General features: G+C 48.0%; 1 protein-coding gene across 3 annotated transcripts in view; it reads left to right on the top strand.

Moving 5' to 3' along the window:
* LOC142310837 (protein FRA10AC1 homolog) overlaps positions 1 to 19,582 on the top strand; it is a 132,239-nt gene that overhangs the window by 86,563 nt on the left and 26,094 nt on the right. Inside the window, exons 9-11 of one of the 3 annotated variants that reach the window (XM_075348578.1) lie at positions 3,335 to 3,373; positions 6,043 to 6,127; positions 6,222 to 6,277. In XM_075348578.1, the coding sequence (XP_075204693.1) occupies positions 3,335 to 3,373; positions 6,043 to 6,127; positions 6,222 to 6,264 (167 nt within the window). In that variant the 3' untranslated portion in view covers positions 6,265 to 6,277. Of the gene's footprint in view, positions 1 to 3,334; positions 3,374 to 6,042; positions 6,128 to 6,221; positions 6,304 to 19,582 lie in introns of those variants that run through there. The other 2 variants (XM_075348579.1, XM_075348577.1) reach the window with 2 other exon arrangements.

Here is a 19,582-nt window from a genome sequence, read left to right as displayed (position 1 = left end):
CCTCACAATGCACACTGACCATCTTCATGACATACTATTACGGTACATCCTGGAAAAGGAAGCTGTTAAGAACAATGGCATAAGCGAGTGCATTCGGGAAAACCCACTGATTTCTGCTGGACCAACTGACCGTTTAAAGTGCATGTGGGTTCACTGACTTGGTTTTCAACATGCCCGGTCCTTTGTGCTCAAGTGAGATAAGCTTTCACTAGAGCAGTCTGGTAGAGGCCTATTCTCACACACAAATGCTCAACCAAGCCAAATGTGCATATGTATCTGAGCTCAGAACGAATACTGTTAGGCTGTGTGCGCACGTTCCGTAATTTCATGTGTTTACGCTGTGTATTGCACTGCAGTCTATGAAGATTGTGCATAATCCATCGCGCATTGCATTTGAGAGCTCAGCGATTTGGATGCTGAAATTTTGATCCAAATCGCTGCGCTCAAAAAAGCAACATGTCATTTCTTTCGTGCGCTTTGGATGCAGCTCCCACTCTGTCTATGGGAGAGGCTGCATCCAGAACGCATGATATCGGCATCTATTCTGCAGACACACTGCATTCATTACGCAGTGTGTCTGCAGCGATTTGAAGCGCACATGCACTGCCAAATCACTGCAGAATATTTGTCACGGCAGGACGCAACGTGCGCACACAGCCTTAGGCTACATGCGCACGCTGCTTCTTTTTCGTGTTCACAAACTGCAGCCAAAACTGCACCTTGTCAGAGAGAGCCTGGAAATGTCACAAAAAATGTAGGTGCTTTTTTGGTGCGTTTTTGGTGCGTTTTTGGCTGCAGTTTTGTCAACAATTGTTTCATGTATTTTTCAGTTCAAACAAGCCCATAATGCTTGTCTTGATCCGGCAAAATTTGCTTGTCCGGCAGCCGGATGGAACGTTGAAGGGAACGTTTTTGTACCCGGCAAAAATATGTATCTGGTGGGGTGTTTTATAATGATAGCCTATGGACGCCGGATCATATGCCGGAAGCCGGCGCCGGTTTCATTTTTGGGCATGCCCAGACTGTGTGTAAATAGTCTCTCTGTCGGTCGGTCTCTGTCTGTCGGTCAGTCTCTCCCTCCCTCCTTTAGGCTATGTGCGCACGTTGCGTACAGTCACTGCAGAATTTTCTGCAGCGATCTGAAGAGCACATGTGCGCTTCAAATCGCTGCAGAAAATGTCCGTAGAAAAAAAAAAAGGCCGATTCCATGCGCTCTGCCTGCAGCTCCTGCCATAGACAGAGCAGGGACTGCCGGCAAAGCCCCCGGAAGAAGTGACATGTCACTTCTTGAACGCAGCACTTCAGGCAGCAGCCGAAGCGCTGCACTCTAAGACGCCATGTGCGCACGGCTCCTGCATAATCTTCATAGATTGTGCAGAGGACGCAGGACGCATGCAGTTACGCTGCGCTACAAAGCGCAGCGTAACTGCATGAATTACGCACACGTGCGCACATGGCCTTATACTCATCAATCACGGGCACGGCGCTGCACGGTTGTCACACTGCTCTGGCGGCTTCTCCTCTTTTGAAAATGCCGGCTGCTCATTATTCCATCACATTTTCCCTGCTTCCCTTGCCCACCGGCGCCTATGATTGGTTGCAGTGAGACACGCCTCCCCCTCCTGAGTGACAGGTGTCTCACTGCACCCAATCACAGCAACCGGTGGGCGTGTCACTATGGCGCATAGAAATAAATAAATAATTTTAAAAAACGGCGTGCGTTCCCCCCCAATTTCAATGCCAGCCAGATAAAGCCATACAGCTGAAGGCTGGTATTCTCAGGATGGGGAGCTCCACGTTATGGGGAGCCCCCCAGCCTAACAGTATCAGTCAGCAGCCGCCCAGAATTGCCGCATCCATTAGATGCGGCTATTCTGGGACAGTACCCGGCTCTTCCCGATTTACCCTGGTGCGTTGGCAAATCAGGGTAATAAGGAGTTATTGGCAGCCCATAGCTGCCAAAAAAGTCCTAGATTAATCATGTCAGGCGTCTCCCCGAGATACCTTCCATGATTAATCTGTAAGTCACACTAAATAAACACACACTTGAAAAAATCCTTTATTAGAAATAAAAAGCACTAACAAATTCCCTCGTTCTCCCATTTAATAAGCTCGACAAAGCCCTCCATGTCCGGTGTAATCCAGGATGGTCCAGCGTCGCTTCCAGCTCTGCTGCATGGAGGTGACCGGAGCTGCAGAAGACACCACCGCTCCTGTCACCTCCACGCAGTAAACGAAGACAGCCGCGCGATCAGCTGATGATGTCACTGAGGTTACCTGCGGCCACCGCTGTATCCAGTGACAGCGGGTAACCTCAGTGACAGCGCATCTGATCCCGCGTCTCACCTCATTTGGTGGCTCTGGCAGCTGAAAACATTGATTTTCCCCTCTCGCTGCTGCCGCCGCTGATAGTCCCGTCCTCCACATCATCTCCCCTGTGCGTGCACGCTGGGGAGAGTGGTACTTCGGGGAACACGTGGAGGACGGGACTATCAGTGGAAATTTTGGAAATATACTTACCAATTCAATCAGCTTCCTCACATTAATCTGCATACGTTGATACCAGGTCATGTCTTCTGCTGCAGTCCAAAGTACTGCTCCTACACTATTTAGCATGGAACAATGGGGTTTCCACTTGCCTGACCTCACTTCCTGACAAATCACCTGCGTTTTTGGTACCAAAAAGGCAGGTAAAACGCAGGTAAAATGCACCACTTTTGATTAGCATGCATTTTTCCTGCGTTTTTGATGCCCTCATTGATTTCAATGGGTGACAAATGTTGACAAAAATGCAGGAAGAATGAACATGCTGCATTTTTTTTGTCACAAACTTTTGACAAAAAAAACGCTGACAAATAAACTGCAATGTGCGCATGACAAATCTGACTTCTCATAGACTTTGCTGGGAAGTCAAATGTCAGAAAGTTCTGCTGACAAAACTGCAGCCAAAAAAGCAGCAAAAAAAGCAGCGTGCGCATGTAGCCTTAGGCTGACAGTCATTTGCCCACCTTTACATTCCGGTTCTGTAGTGTTATGATTGTGCATGTCTAGAAGACACTGGGTACAATATGCCATGCATATTTTCAGCTGAGAGACAGACTCAAAGAATTAATTTATAAAAGTGGAGGATTCTTAATGTATTCACATTAATTTATGGTCACTATGGGGGGGGGGACAAGTTGCTATCCCATAAAACTTACAATACCATACAATGCAGAGTGATATATAGAAAGCGCCCATTAAAGCACATCAGGAATAACTTAGATTTGTCCAGATACTTCAGAAATGTTTTCTCATTGTCTTACACTTTTTTTTTTCTATTTTTCTCTTTCAGCCAAATCCTCCACTGGACGTGAAGAATACAGTGAATCAGGTAGATATATAAACCATTTGTGGCTCCATGTTATTCAAGTGTGGATTGTTATTTTGTAGTATTCCTTTAGCTGTCACATGGGAGCCTTCTCTCGGAGACATTCATGATGGAACATTTTTCTTTACCGGTATTCTAGCCTATAATAGTTGTACATTTTGCACCACATCCTACGCATTAGTATTCTGATTGTGTTGCACGGACAGCTGGATAGATACATCAAACTCATTAATACATTTCTGGAAAAAAATTGCGAATCTTAGACTGCTTTCACACATCCGTTTTTTGCTGTCAGTCACAATCCGGCAAAATGCGCATAAAACGGATCCGGCGCCGGATCCGTTTTATTCCCTATAGACTTGTATTAGCGCCGGATTGTGCCGGATGGCCTTGCGTTGCATGCGGCGTCTTCATCCGGCTGCCGGAAAGGACGCAACATGGAAGGTTTTTTGTCTCCGGCAAAAAACCGGACCACGCCGGATCCGGCACCGTCCGACATGTTGTATAATGGAAGCCTATGGGTGCCGGATCCATAGTCTTTCAGCATATGATGGAATCCAACAACGGATCTGTTTTTTTGAACTGAGCATGCTCAGTATCACAATGGATCCATCAAAAAATGGAAGGAACGCGTGGAAAAAAACTGATGCGATGGATTAGTTTTTTCACCAGATCCGTCGCATCAGTTTTTTCGCCGGATCGTGCCTGATGGCAAAAAACTATGCGAAAGTAGCCTTTAAGAAACCCTTGTCTTGATAACCCGGCCTCTTAATGATGTGATTAAAAGTTGCATCAACACAGAATATCTATGACATTCAGACAGTAATTTTACACATATGGAGATCAGGCCAAGATTTTGCTCAATCACCTTCATGTAGTAAATGTTTCTACTTTATCCTTTTATATTGCATCTCACACCCTTAGGGGCACTTTGCACACTATGACATCGCAAGCCGATGCTTGCGATGCCGAGCGCGATAGTCCCCGCCCCCGTCGCAGCTGCGATATAATGGTGATAGCTGGTGTAGCGAACATTATCGCTACGGCAGCTTCACATGCACTCACCTGCGACGTTGCTCTGGCCGGCGACCCGCCTCCTTATTAAGGGGGCGGATCGTGCGGGTCACTGCGACTTCACACGGCAGGCGGCCAATAGGAGCGGAGGGGCGGAGATGAGCAGGATGTAAACATCCCGCCCACCTCCTTCCTTCCGCATACTGACGGGAGCCGCGGTGACGCAGGTAGGAGATGTTCCTCGCTCCTGCGACTTCTCACACAGCAATGTGTGCTGCCGCAGGAACGAGGAACAACATCGGACCGTCGCGTCAGCGTAATTATGGAATTCGCCGACGCTACACCGATGATACGATTACGACGCTTTTGCGCTCGTTAATCGTATCATCTAGGATTTACACACTACGATGTCGAGAGCGACGCAGTATGTGCGTCACTTTCGACATGACCCCACCGACATTGCACCTGCGATGTCGTAGTGTGCAAAGTACCCCTTAGACTTTGTCAACTATTATTTTACAGAGACAGATCCATACTCTTTTATCTAGTGGACCAGTCAATAAACCATCTTCAATAAGTTTTCATGCAGAACTTCAGTAATTGTTTTATACATTATTGTCTCTTGGCAGCCTTCGCTTCCCCGAAATACTTTTGCGCTAGGATCCCATCAAATAACATGATAAAGGGACATCTTCACCCCCTAAACTAATGTCTGATGCATCAGACTATGTGTAAGCATTTCAATGTCATGGCTGCAATGTATAGAAGGCACTTCACTGATTACTAAATAAACCTTTGTTTCACTTCTCCCCATGACATGACCCTAAGGCTATGTGCGCACGTTGCGTACAGTTCACTGCAGAAATTTCTGCAGCGATCTGAAGAGCACATGTGCGCTTTAAATCGCTGCAGAAATGTCCGTAGTGAAGCCGATTCCATGCGCTCTGCCTGCAGCTCCTGCCATAGACAGAGCAGGAGCTGCCAGCAAAGCGCACGGAAGAAGTGACATGTCACTTCTTAGAACGCAGCGCTTCGGCCCCTGCACAATCTCCATAGACTGTGCAGGGGAGGCAGGACGCATGCAGTTACGCTGCGCTACAAATCGCAGCGTAACTGCATGTATTTACGCAACGTGCGCACATAGCCTAAGGGTGCGTGCCCACGATCAGTATTTGCAGCGTTTTGGATGCAGCATGCTTCAGCTGCATCCAAAACGCTGCATTTTACAGTACAAGCACAGGGGATGGGATTTCTAGAAATCCTGTGCCCACTGTGCTTCTTTTCTTTTCCACAGCAAACACTGACCTGCGGAGTGTCTTTCCAGACCGCAGCATGTCAATTGTTTGCTGTGGAATTGCATGTGTCTTCCGTAGGGAGAACACAAGCGAGAGACCCTGATTGTGGGTACGAGCAGCTGCATTCTCCTTCATTCTTCTGCGGAGGAGACTTGCGGACCCGCAGATCAGGATCCGCTGTGTTCTGAATGCAGCGAGTCCTGATCGTGGGCACATACCTTCATTCACAGTTGACTTGTGGGTTATCAAAAAAACTTCTCGTAAAATAAAAAGATTAAAGGATTCACTTCAACGCCTAAAATAGCTTAAAATGTACCCGAAGTTGCGGTAAATCCTTACTTTTATCACTAAATTTATACACAGATGACAATAAGGAAGATGATGATGATGATGAGGCTTCAAATGAAATCTGGAAAGGCCCCCAGCAAGAGACAGATGAGAAATCCAGGTGACACTGATATCTCATTAGTTACTATAATTCTGTATGGATTATTTGTTCTAGGATGGCATAATCTCATAATCTATTCTCTATTTTATTGCAGGGAAGAAGAGTTTGATGAGTACTTTCAAGATATGTTCCTATAGATGATCACCAATGGTTGTAATAAAGTCCTATTATTTTAATTAGAGTACTATTGTAATTTCAGATATAAACCTGCATGTAGGTGAAAAGCAACTTTATTGCCCGAAGGCCGTTTCACACATCTCATTGTCACACGGTGTTCAGCTTTGCACTCGCTTAGTTTCATGGCTGCGTTGGACTCTATTCACACCACAAAGTCTGACAAACAGCCTGAGGTCTCTTAGTTAAACAACTAACTTAACTTGGGCATCGGCTATTTTAGCTTCAAAGCTCTCCAGTCCAGCAGGTGTTAATTCCTGCTGGCTTTGTGAACTGCTGTTAGGAGCTCAGGCTGCTTTGACCACTCACAGCTTACTTCACTCTTCATAACTTATTGGATCCGGTTGCTCCTCGCCGAATATAGATCAGCGTTGCTTCTGCGATATTAGTCCCCATTGTAGTGATCCACAGCCTGGTGATCTGTTGTTTGCTTTCCTGTGTAGTGTGGAAAGATCCCTATTGATAGTTTATTTCCTCCCTGTGTTTTTTTTCTTCCTGGGCATGTATTGTCTCTCCCTAGTGCCTGATTGCAGTGTGCATGTGTTTTGGTTCTTACCCTGTCTGTGGTAGTTGTGGGGTAGCTGCTCCGCTCCCAGCCCTTTCCTAGTGTGAGGGAGATGGGGTGTTAGATCAGGGTTTCTTACAGGAGTTAGGGTCATGCTGGCGGTCTAGACCTGGCTACCATCAACCTTACCTCTGGGATAAGGGACAGCACAGGGTTTCTAGTCTGAGGGACAGTTTTAGGGGTCCCTGCTCTAGTTACCCCTACATCTCTGTGACACCCATGTTTCCTGGTACAAGTACAGGCCGCAATACATGGACTGGACTTGAGTTTCCTTATGCAAACTGAACAGCCTCGTAAACGTAGATGAGACTATCGTTCACGACGAGAGACTCATAACCAGTCTGCAGATGCGTAGAAGTACTCTACTGGTGGCTATTAATGTGGTTGTAAAGGCCTGCACCCACCTACGGAGATTCCCCTTACACAGCCAACAGCTCTTCTCCTTGATACCAAATACTTGTTTTTCATATCATCGAGGCTTTGAACATTTAAACAAGTATTTACATAGATGTTGCTTTTAGGGAGTATCCCCGTTTGAAGGCTATCTGGCATATCTGCATTGTGCTGTTGGTGGGCAGAATGGATACTACCGTCCATCCTTAACTAACGCCCAAACTCTTCAGTGGAGAGAGCTGCACACAAAAACTTCTGCTCTTCATTGAAGCCATTTCAGTTGGCGAACGGATCTGTAGGTGAGGGTCCCGGTGTAGATGCCCACCTTTATGCTTCACCTACTGATCTGTCATATATGCTTCAAATGGTAATGCACCTTTGACTACCAAAGAAAGCAATACAGTTGAATTTCGAGAAACCCAATCTTTATTCTTTAGCGGTGGCTCTACAGCTCCTACCATGCCATGGTCGCCCCTGAAGCTTAAGTTCGCAAAACCAGAAAAATTTCAGATAATGCTGCAAAGTAAAAATGTTTTCAAAAAGAGAAGTGATAATAGTTTATTTTTTTCAATCAACAAAATGCAAACTGAAGAAACAAAAGTGAAATGTAAATCTAATCTATTTTTGCGGTTATCACCTTTTGTTTTAAAAAGGGCATCAATTCTTCCAGCACTTGCACAAAATCTGGGATTAAATGGGACAATAGTCAGGTGTATGAGTAACCAAACAGGTGATAATTATGATCATTTCCATACGTTGGTTGAAAAATAGTTATGAAACAGCTGTGTAAGGGGCTCAAAGGGTTTTCTCATTCACAAAGTTAATAATAATCAATAGATCTTGGAATAATAATAATTTCCACAATTGGATATATTTTAAAATAATGCTCCTGTGCTGAGATAATCTTATATATGTGTCCCTGCTATGTACTGTGTAATGGCCGTGTCTGACCGTACAGGAACATGGTCTGATCATACCACATCTCCTGGGCAGGGGAGGATACAAAAGAGAGGATGTAGACAGGACAGAAGGGGTCACAGCTGATTCTTTTTGTTTTTAAAAAATGTTTTACGTCAAAGAGAGAATATTTTGCAATCCCATGCTGTGATGTCTGTATAGTTTTGCTTCCTCCCCGTGCTCAGGAGCTGAGGCATGATCAGACCATGTCCTTGTACGGTCAGACACAGCTATTACACAGTACATAGCAGGGACACATATATAAGATTATCTCAGCACAGGAACATTTTTTTAAAACACATCCAACTGTGGAACATATTATTATTCCAAGATCTATGGATTAAAATGAACTTTTGTTTTTGGAAAAAACCTCTTTAAAATTGGACAAAGAACAGCCAAACTCCACTACAAAGATGAGGTAGTGGAAGAACGTTTAATGTCACAGTTCTTACACCATGGCAAAAACAAGCTGGATATACTGCATCGACAAGGTCTCTGCCAGGCAAAAATTTCAAAGTAGACAGGGATTTCAGGCTGTGCTGTTCAAGCTCTTTTGAAGAAGCACTAAGAAATGGGCGACGTTTAGGACCATTGGCCAGCCAAGGAAATTTAGTGCTGCAGGAGACACATGATGCTTGCTTCCCTTAAAAATCGGAAGTTGTCCAACCCAGAACTGACATCGACCAGTGGGACCCAGGTACAACGATCTACAGTTTGGAAAAGTCTGGTCAGGGCATTTCTTCATGGAAGAATGACAATCAAAAACCATACCTTCAACATGGAAACAAGGCCAAATGACTCAACTATGTACTAAAACATTGGAACTGGGGTGCAAAAAAATGGCATCTGTTGATCTTGACTCCTGAGTCAAAATGTGTAATATTTGTTTGTAACATAAGGCAGTTTGTTCAAAGGGCTGGAGAATGTCACAATAATTTAGTGTCTGCAGGTAACAGTCAATCATGGTGGAGGTTCATTGGGAGTTTTGGGGTTGAATTTCAAATGGAGTTAGGAATTTGATCATGATTAATGGTGTCCTGAATGCTAACAAAAACAGACAGGTAATTCTCTATCAGGGAGGCGTGTGGCTACAAATTTATTTTGCAGCAGGTTATCGACCTCAAACATACAGCCAATGTCATTAAAGAAGCTTTCCAAAGAAATGTTTCATTTGCTAAACCTGTCTGAATACGTGTTGTGCAGTAAAATACCCATCATCGCCTTCTCCAGTTTCCAGTGCCCCTTTGATTACTGATCTGACTCCCTGGACCACACTGGTGTTTGTGTTAGGCCCCTTTCACACATCCGTTTTTTGGCATCAATCACAATCCGTTGAAATGTTGAAAAAATGGATCCATCGCTGGATCCGTTTTTTTCTCTGACTTGTATTAGCGACGGATGGCCTCATGTTGCATCCGTCATACGACGGAACCATCGACAACTGTAACGGGGACAATGTCTATAGGAAAAATTTTTTGTGTGCATCAAAAAATCGGACAGCAAGGGATCCGTCGACATCCGTCGTTAGTTGTACTGGAAGCCTATGGGCGCAGGATCCGTCATCATCCATCAAATGATGGATCCGTTGAATGGTTCTGTTTTTTATATCCGAGCATGCACAAAAGTATTGCATCAGTTTTACCACAATGTACAATGGATCTGTCTCATCAGTCACAAAACGGATTGGGACTGATCCAAAAAACTGATGTGTGAAAGAGGCCTTAACCGCAAGTCACTTTTCCAATGGAAATCTCTGCAACATCAGAACTAAGATCCATAGACATTACATTAAAAAAAAGCAATTTCTGGTTCACACACAAACTCCCTTGTTATATGGGGAAGACGGCAATCCGTATTTCTTTATCGTTCCTTTGGGAGACCCAGACCATGGGTGTTTAGCTTCTGCCTCCGGAGGACACACAAAGTACTACACTTAAAAGTGTAGCTCCTCCCTCTGAGCTTATACACCCCCTGGTAGCCAGTCCTAGCCAGTTTATCGCTTTGTGTTCAGGAGGTCATACATCCACACATGCATTCTCATCTGATTGTTTGACTTTTGGAAAGAGTTTTAAGAAAAGCGGGTCCATGTCTGGACTCCCGGCATGTCCCTTCTCACCCCACTGTGTCGGCGGTGTTGTTAAGGTTGATTTACAAGGCTGAAGCCTTACATGCCGCGCTCCTTCACCATCCCTTCTGGGCTCTGGCTTGAAGTGGGAGCCAGCACGGTATCCATGCCTGGCAGGAGTCCGGTCTCCATCCACAGCCCTTTGAGGATTCTGTTGGACCGGAGCACTCATCCCCAGGGACATGGCCCTGCGTCTCAGCAGCTAAGTACCTGAGACGTTTATGTTGGGGGTCCCGGTTCTTTATTGTAAGGGGAGAGTATGCTGTATGTGATTGTTTTTAACTTTTCCGGCGGGTTCTCCAGCTTTTGCCTGAGAACCGCGCCGATGGTGCCGGCTTGTCGGCCTCGCCGCTTAAATTTAGGCCCCGGCTTCGCCGGAGGCCTAGTTTCGTTTTCTTGCCCTCGCATGTCACTCATGCAGAGGGACAGGTTCGGCTCCTCCCGGCGGCCGTTCTACACAGGGGAGGGACACCACTCCCCACTACTGGGGCGTCCCTCCTTCCCGGCAGGTCTCTATAGCCCTCCAGTTCCCGCTCTTTTATAGGAACGCCCCTAGTCCCGCCCCCTCCATTTCTCAGGCAGACTTCACTCTGCTCTGGGACATCCTGCATTCTGCATCTCTGCTGAGGTGCTGCGCTCTGGGGGACCGGGCTTCGGGATCTGGAGGGCACACAACACCGCGCTCAGCGGTCTGGTAAGCCACAGCCGGTCTCCGGTTGTGGACCTCTGTATATTCTCCCTGGGGTTCATTCTCTGCAAAGCCCCCACTCCAGCAGCATGTCTCACACAAGGAGCAAGGCTCCAAAGCTTTATTCTGCATGCACTGCATGTAAGCTCCTGCTGTCTGAGCTGAGCATTTATCCACACTGATGGTTGCTCTAACTTGGCGGTGCCACAGCCTGGAGTCTCACCCCCAGTGGTCTCTCAGGCTGCTGCTGCACCTGTGATTGAACCCCCGGCCTGGGTAGAGTCCTTTTCTAGGTCCATATCCCAGTCATTTGCTGAGTCCATGGGACTTTTGTCCAGGACTTTGAATATGCATCAGCCCCCCTCTCAGGGTGCCTCTAATACTCTTGACAGAGGACTCCTATCCTCTGACCTCCGTCCATCAGAGCTCACGGAGGATTCATCATCTGATCCCAGACCCCGTCCTTCTAAGAGAAGGCGCAGGGTTTCCTCCCCCTCCCCATCCCACGGCTCTGTCTCAATAGCTGACTCTCAAGATGAGGAGGATGCTCTCACTGGGGGCTCGGAGGCTATGTATCCCATCGATTTCTCTGAGGGTGACTCAGATCTTAGTGATTTGATTGCTTCAGTTAATTCTGTGCTGGATCTCAATCCGCCAGTATCGGAGGAGCAACTCTCTTTGGCAGAAAAACATCAGTTTACCTCGCCTAAGAGAGTGAAGAGTGTGTTCTTTAACCACTCTAGTTTTCAGACCGCTGTGACCAAACCCAGGGCCTGCCCTGACAAACGCTTTCCAAAGCGTGGTTCTGATGACCGGTTTCCATTTCCACCTGAGGTGCTCAAGGAGTGGTCTCACTCCCCAAAGGTAGACCCTCCGGTGTCTAGGCTATCAGCCCGGACCGTTGTGTCGGTGGCCGACGGCACCTCACTTAAGGATTCCACTGACCGTCAGATTAACCTTCTGGCCAAATCTGTGTATGAAGCTGCGGGGGCCGCGTTTTCCCCGACTTTTGCAGCAGTGTGGGCTCTCAAAGCCATCTCTGCTTCTCTAGAGGAGATTCATTCCCTCACCAAGGAATCTATGCCTGAGATGGTTACCTTAACTGCTCAGGCTTCAGCCTTTTCATCTTATGCCATGTCTGCCATGCTAGAGGCTGCTCACCGCACTGCGGTGGCTTCAGCTAATTCTCTTGTTATCCGCAGGATTTTGTGGCTTCGAGAGTGGAAGGCAGATGCTTCGTCCAAGAAGTTTCTTGCTGGTCTCCCTTTTGCTGGTTCACGGCTGTCTGGTGAACAGCTGGATGAAATCATTAAAGAAGCTACTGGCGGGAAGAGTACTTCCATGCCACAAACTAAGACCAGGAAACCCGCCCAGGGTAGGAATCAATCGAGGTTTCGTTCCTCCAACTGGTCATCCTCTAAGCCTTCCGCCTCGTCCGCTAACTCAGCCAAGGATCAGAAATCCAACTGGCGCCCAAAAGCGCGTCCGCAGAAGACCGCAGGAGGTTCTGCCATTAAGGCAGCTTCCTCATGACTCTCGGCCCGCTCCAGCCACGTCCTTAGTCGGTGGCAGGCTCTCCCACTTTGGCGCCGCTTGGTTAAAAAAGGTCTCCGATCAGTGGGTGAGAGACATCATATCTCACGGCTACAGGATAGAATTCTCTTCCTGCCCTCCAAACAGATTTTTTCTTTCAACTCCCCCCTGCTCCAAGGGCAAACGGAGTGATTGTCCCATTTCCCGCTCAGGAACGGTTCAGAGGTATTTACTCAAATCTCTTCCTAGTTCCAAAAAAGGATGGTACCTTCCGGCCCATCCTGGATCTCAAGCTTCTCAACAAGCATGTCCGGGTGCGGCATTTTCGCATGGAGTCTCTGCGATCAGTCATTGCCTCTATGACCCAAGGGGAGTTCCTGGCGTCCATCGACATCAGAGATGCCTATCTACATGTGCCAATCGCAGTGTCACTTCAGCGTTGGTTACGTTTTGCGATAGGAGAGGATCATTTCCAATTCGTGGCTCTCCCCTTCGGGTTAGCCACGGCCCCTCGGGTATTCACCAAGGTCATGGCGGCAGTGATTGCGTCCTGCACCTCCCGGGGTTAGCAGTGCTTCCTTATCTGGACGACCTTCTGGTCAAGGGTCCATCCAGCGCAGACTGTCAGCGGAGTGTTTCGCTCACTCTCGCCACCCTAGCCCAATTCGGGTGGATTGTCAATCTTCCCAAATCCACTCTGACTCCGACCCAGAGTCTCACGTACCTAGGGATGCAGTTCGAGACTTTGCCGGCACTTGTGAAGTTGCCCTTAATCAAACAGCAGTCTCTCCGGATAGCGGTGCGCTCTCTCCTGAGGCCCCGCCGTTATTCCCTCAGGCGCCTGATGCAGGTGCTGGGTCAAATGGTGGCTTCCATGGAGACGGTTCCCTTTGCCCAGTTCCATCTGCGTCCTCTGCAGCTGGACATTCTCCGCTGTTGGGACAAGCGGCCTTCCTCCTTACAGAGGTTAGTGGCTCTGTCGCCACGGACCAGGACCTCTCTTCAGTGGTGGCTTCGACCCCTCTCCCTGTCCCAAGGGCGCTCCTTCCTGGCTCCGTCCTGGGTGATTCTCACCACGGATGCCAGCCTATCCGGCTGAGGAGCGGTACATCTCCACCACAGAGCTCAGGACACTTGGACTCTGTCCGAGTCAGCCTTTTCAATCAATGTGCTGGAAACCAGAGCTGTGCTTCTAGCTCTCCTAGCCTTTCACCATCTGTTGGCAGGCAGGCACATTCGAGTCCGGTCAGACAACGCGACAGCGGTTGCCTACATCAATCACCAAGGCGGGACACGCAGCCGCCTGGCAATGTTGGAGGTCCAACGCATTCTTCAATGGGCGGAGGACTCCAAGTCCACCATATCCGCAATCCCTGGCGTAGAAAACTGGGAGGCAGATTATCTCAGCCGTCAATCCGTGGACGGTGGCGAGTGGTCTCTGCACCCGGCAGTGTTTCAGTCAATCTGCCGCAAGTGGGGCACTCTGGACGTGGACCTAATGGCATCCCGTCACAACAACAAGGTTCCGGTTTACGTGGCTCGCTCCCACGATCCTCAGGCCTTCGCCGCGGACGCTCTGGTTCAAGACTGGTCCCAGTTTCGTCTGTCCTACGTGTTTCCCCCTCTAGCTCTCTTGCCCAGAGTCCTGCGCAAGATCAGAATGGAGGGCCGAGTCATCCTCATTGCACCGGACTGGCCCAGGCGAGCTTGGTATCCGGACCTGCTCCAACTGTCCGTGGAGATGCCGTGGCATCTTCCGGACCGTCCAGACCTGCTCTCGCAAGGTCCGTTTTTCCGCCCGAATTCTGCGGCACTCAAATTGACGGCGTGGCTCTTGAGTCCTGGATTTTGACGGCTTCTGGTATTCCTCCTGAAGTCATCTCCACTATGACTCGGGCCCGTAAGTCTTCCTCCGTCAAGATCTATCACAGGACTTGGAAAATTTTCCTGTCCTGGTGTCGCTCTTCCGGCCATTCTCCATGGCCATTTTCGTTGCCGACCCTTCTGTCTTTTTTACAGTCCGGTCTGCAGCTAGGACTGTCCCTCAACTCTCTCGAGGGACAAGTCTCAGCTCTATCAGTGCTGTTCCAACGGCGTCTCGCCCGGCTGGCTCAGATCCGCACCTTCATGCAAGGTGCGTCTCACATCATTCCGCCTTATCGGCGGCCCTTGGATCCCTGGGACCTTAACTTGGTCCTCACGGTATTGCAGAAACCCCCCTTTGAGCCTCTTAGGGATGTTTCTTTGTATCGTCTTTCTCAAAAGGTGGCCTTTCTAGTTGCCATAACTTCTCTCAGGAGAGTCTCTGATTTGGCTGCGCTCTCCTCGGAGTCACCTTTTTTGTTTTTTCACCAAGACAAGTTAGTTCTCCGTCCGACCCCGGACTTTCTTCCTAAGGTGGTCTCTCCCTTCCACCTTAACCAGGATATTTCCTTGCCTTCCTTCTGTCCGGCCCCTGTTCATCGCTTTGAGAAAGCGCTGCATACTCTAGATCTGGTGCGTGCTCTCCGGATTTATGTGGCTCGCACCGCTGCGCTTAGGCGGTGCACCTCTCTTTTTGTGCTAACCACAGGGCGGCGCAAGGGTCTCTCTGCTTCTAAGCCGACCTTGGCCCGTTGGATTAGATCGACCATTTCTGACGCCTACCAGAGTACTCAGGTGCCTCCCCCGCCGGGGATCAAAGCACACTCGACCAGAGCTGTCGGTGCCTCTTGGGCTTTTAGGCACCAGGCTACGGCTCAACAAGTCTGTCAGGCTGCCACTTGGACTAGCCTGCATACCTTTTCGAAGCACTACCAAGTGCATGCTCATGCTTCGGCAGATGCGAGCTTGGGCAGACGCATCCTTCAGGCGGCTGTCGCCCACTTGTGAAGTTAGGCTTCGCCTACTTCTTAGTTTTTTCTGTTTATTCCCACCCAGGGACAGCTTTGGAACGTCCCATGGTCTGGGTCTCCCAAAGGAACGATAAAGAAAAAGAGAATTTTGTTACTTACCGTAAATTCTTTTTCTTATAGTTCCGTATTGGGAGACCCAGCTCCCTCCCTGTTGCCTGTTGGCAATTTTCTTGTTCCGTGTGTTATCACCGTCTGTTGTCGTGGACAGAGTCTCCGGTTGTTCCGGTTCTTACTCGGTTCTACTTGTGGGTGGCTATTCTCCTTCAGCTTTTGCACTAAACTGGCTAGGACTGGCTACCAGGGGGTGTATAAGCTCAGAGGGAGGAGCTACACTTTTAAGTGTAGTACTTTGTGTGTCCTCCGGAGGCAGAAGCTAAACACCCATGGTCTGGGTCTCCCAATACGGAACTATAAGAAAAAGAATTTACGGTAAGTAACAAAATGCTCTTTTTTATTGCACATCCATTGGACAACATTGTCTTCAGTGAGGAAGTACAAACTCTAGCACCACCTATTGGAGGTATCAATCCTAAAAGTCAAAAATGACCCTTTAACGAGTCTTGTCATATGATTTAGGATTTATGAACCTCAATTTGCAGACCGAGTGTTTCGGGATGGTTGTCCCTCGTCAGTGTAAAGTATGAGAGAGTATAAGAATTCTTCGTTAACTATTGTCAGCGTAAAGAAGAAGTCGTGGAATTGATGATATTGTCCCACAGAGCGCTGATCTCAACATCATCGAATCTGTGTAGGATTACATACAGAGACAGAAGGATTTGTGCAAACCTTATCCACAAAAGATCAGTGGTTACTTCTCCCAGATGTTTGGAACAACTTCCCTGCCGAGTTCCTTCAAAAACTTTGCAAATGTACCTAGAAGACTTGAAATGGAATTGAAGGCAAAGGCTGGTCACATCAAATATTGATTTATGTAGATTTATTTTTTTATTGACTTTGCATTTAATTTTTTTTTGTTTTTAACACCTAATCACTTTTTTACTTTGTAGCATTTTTTCCACACCGTCCTTTAACTTTGTGTATATTGAGCTTTTTCTATAGGGCCAACAACCACAAATGCTTAAAAATAAAACGTAATGGGGCTTTATTCCTTGGTAATAATGAAACTATGTATTCTACCAGATGGAAACGTGTTCAGGATAGTGCGATTCTCAGTTAAGGAACGTCCATCTCTAAGGAGAATTTGAGGTTAATTCTTTTGCATCTTGAAAGCCCTGTTAAAAGCCAAATCCAATATACAACAAGCAGCTTATGTTTATGTAACTTGTCTTCTCCAGCTCTTGCACTGCCTGGCTCCTTCAGGTGCAAAGCTGAGACGTGGAAATAACATTTATTGCATTCCCTAAAATTAAGTTGCAGTGTACTGTAAATATTTATAGGAAGGGATACGAGATGGATTTCAAGATTACAAGATTTCATGTACTCCATGTTGTAAATGTTAAGAGGAATGTTGTCTGTCAACTTGTACTGACTAGCACACAAGTAGTCCTTGTGTTTGTGTATTAGAAATGACAGATAAAAAGTAGATATGAGAGATGAATATGAGAAACATAGGCCCCAATTAATCATTTGAATCTTTTATCGTTTTGTTTTTTTTCTTGTTTTGTAGTATTCATTTCTGGTTTTTGGGCCACAATTTTCATAAAGGCGCACATAGGCTGCTAAATTTTGTGCACAATCAAAGGTGCTATTTTTTGGGGTCTGATGCCTGCTTTGCGTCTTTTTAGAGCAAAAATTCACATTATCATTTACAAAGATGGACATGAGGCACAGAGAGTGAGAGATGGACAGGTGGCATAGATAAGGAGAGGTGGATGCATGAGGCACAGAGCGAAAGATGGATATGAGGCACAAAGAGCGAGAGATGGACACAGGAGATGCAGAGAGCGAGTGATGGACACTGGAGGCACAGAGAGCGGGAGATGGACACAGGAGATACAGAGAGCGAGTGATGGACACTGGAGGCACAGGGAGCGGGAGATGGACACAGGAGATACAGAGAGCGAGTGATGGACACTGGAGGCACAGAGAGTGGGAGATGGACACAGGAGATACAGAGAGCGAGAGATGGACACAGGAGGCGCAGAGAGCGAGAGATGGACACAGGAGGCGCAGAGAGCGAGTGATGGACACTGGAGGCGCAGAGAGCGAGTGATGGACACTGGAGGCGCAGAGAGCGAGTGATGGACACTGGAGGCGCAGAGAGCGAGTGATGGACACTGGAGGCGCAGAGAGCGAGTGATGGACACTGGAGGCGCAGAGAGCGAGTGATGGACACTGGAGGCGCAGAGAGCGAGTGATGGACACTGGAGGCGCAGAGAGCGAGTGATGGACACTGGAGGCGCAGAGAGCGAGTGATGGACACTGGAGGCGCAGAGAGCGAGTGATGGACACTGGAGGCGCAGAGAGCGAGTGATGGACACTGGAGGCGCAGAGAGCGAGTGATGGACACTGGAGGCGCAGAGAGCGAGTGATGGACACTGGAGGCGCAGAGAGCGAGTGATGGACACTGGAGGCGCAGAGAGCGAGTGATGGACACTGGAGGCGCAGAGAACGAGTGATGGACACTGGAGGCGCAGAGAGCGAGTGATGGACACTGGAGGCGCAGAGAGCGAGTGATGGACACTGGAGGCGCAGAGAGCGAGTGATGGACACTGGAGGCGCAGAGAGCGAGTGATGGACACTGGAGGCGCAGAGAGCGAGTGATGGACACTGGAGGCGCAGAGAGCGAGTGATGGACACTGGAGGCGCAGAGAGCGAGTGATGGACACTGGAGGCGCAGAGAGCGAGTGATGGACACTGGAGGCGCAGAGAGCGAGTGATGGACACTGGAGGCGCAGAGAGCGAGTGATGGACACTGGAGGCGCAGAGAGCGAGTGATGGACACAGGAGCTGTAGAGAGCAAGAGATGGGCACAGAGAGCGAGAGATGCACAGGAGGTGGAGAGAGCAACATAAGGTCAGGAGGCACAGAGCGAGAGTTGGACACAGGAGGCACAAAGAACGAGATGGACACAGGAGGCAGACAGTGAGACATGGACAGAATGTACATAGATGCTGACAGAAAGATGGACACAGGCAGCACAGAGCATGAGAGTTGGAGCTAGGAGGCACAAAGAGTGAGAGATGGACACAGATGTCAGCGAGAGATGGACAGGAGTCACCGAAAGCAAGAGAAGGATATATGAGGCATATAGAGCGAAAGATGAAATACAGAGAGTGAGAGATGGACTCAGGAAGCATAGAGAGCGAGAGATGGACGCAGAAGCTCAGAGAATAAGAGGTGGACACGGGAGGCACATAAAGCGAGGTATGAACATGGGAGGCTCTGAGTGCGAGAGATGTACACGGGAAGCTCAGAGCGAGAGATGGAGACGGCAGGCTGTAGAGAGAGACAGATGGAAACAGGAGGCTCAGCGAGAGATGGAAACGGGAGGCTCAGCGAGCGAGACATGGAAACGGGAGGCTCAGCAAGAGATGGAAACAGTAGGCTCAGAGAGCGAGAGATGGACAGAGGAGGCTCAGAGAGCTGCAGCATATTCATGAGCTCTGTATAACTGCTAGATCTGCAGCAGAGAAAACATTGATTTTATTACAATGACAGCAGACAGCTCAGTAAGTGACACATCACTGGAATCAGGGTCTCTGTCTCTACATTTTGCTGCTCTCAGATGAGGTAGCAAAAACCTGGTGACAGATTCCCTTTAAGGACATGAGATGGCAGGAAAATCTGAGCGAACTAGCTATAGGTGAATATGAGAAAGATGAGAATAAAAAGAGATGATTGTGAAGGAAAGACCGATCTCAGAGGCAGTGACAGAGATACATCGGCTGAAAAAGGAAAAAAAAACAGCAGCACTCCAAATAAAGAAAAAGATTGAAACTTTATTCGGCCATATGTACAATGTTTCTGCTAAGAAGGATGTGATTTCCACAGCGAAAGAAAGCCCATAGTGCTGTGAGATCCTACCCTCGAATTAAAATATACCCCTGAAGAAATTTAATATACGGTAATTCCTTATAAAACTTTTATACAGTGAACTAACGGAGACATTTGAAAAGATATCTTGTAGCAGATCTACTTGCCATTGCTAAGGACTCACTACTGA

This window comes from Anomaloglossus baeobatrachus, chromosome 5 (assembly GCF_048569485.1).
Source record: "Anomaloglossus baeobatrachus isolate aAnoBae1 chromosome 5, aAnoBae1.hap1, whole genome shotgun sequence".
Classification (NCBI taxonomy): domain Eukaryota; kingdom Metazoa; phylum Chordata; class Amphibia; order Anura; family Aromobatidae; genus Anomaloglossus; species Anomaloglossus baeobatrachus.
Note: the sequence above shows the minus strand (reverse complement) of the source record. Positions and strands in the feature narration are given on the sequence as shown.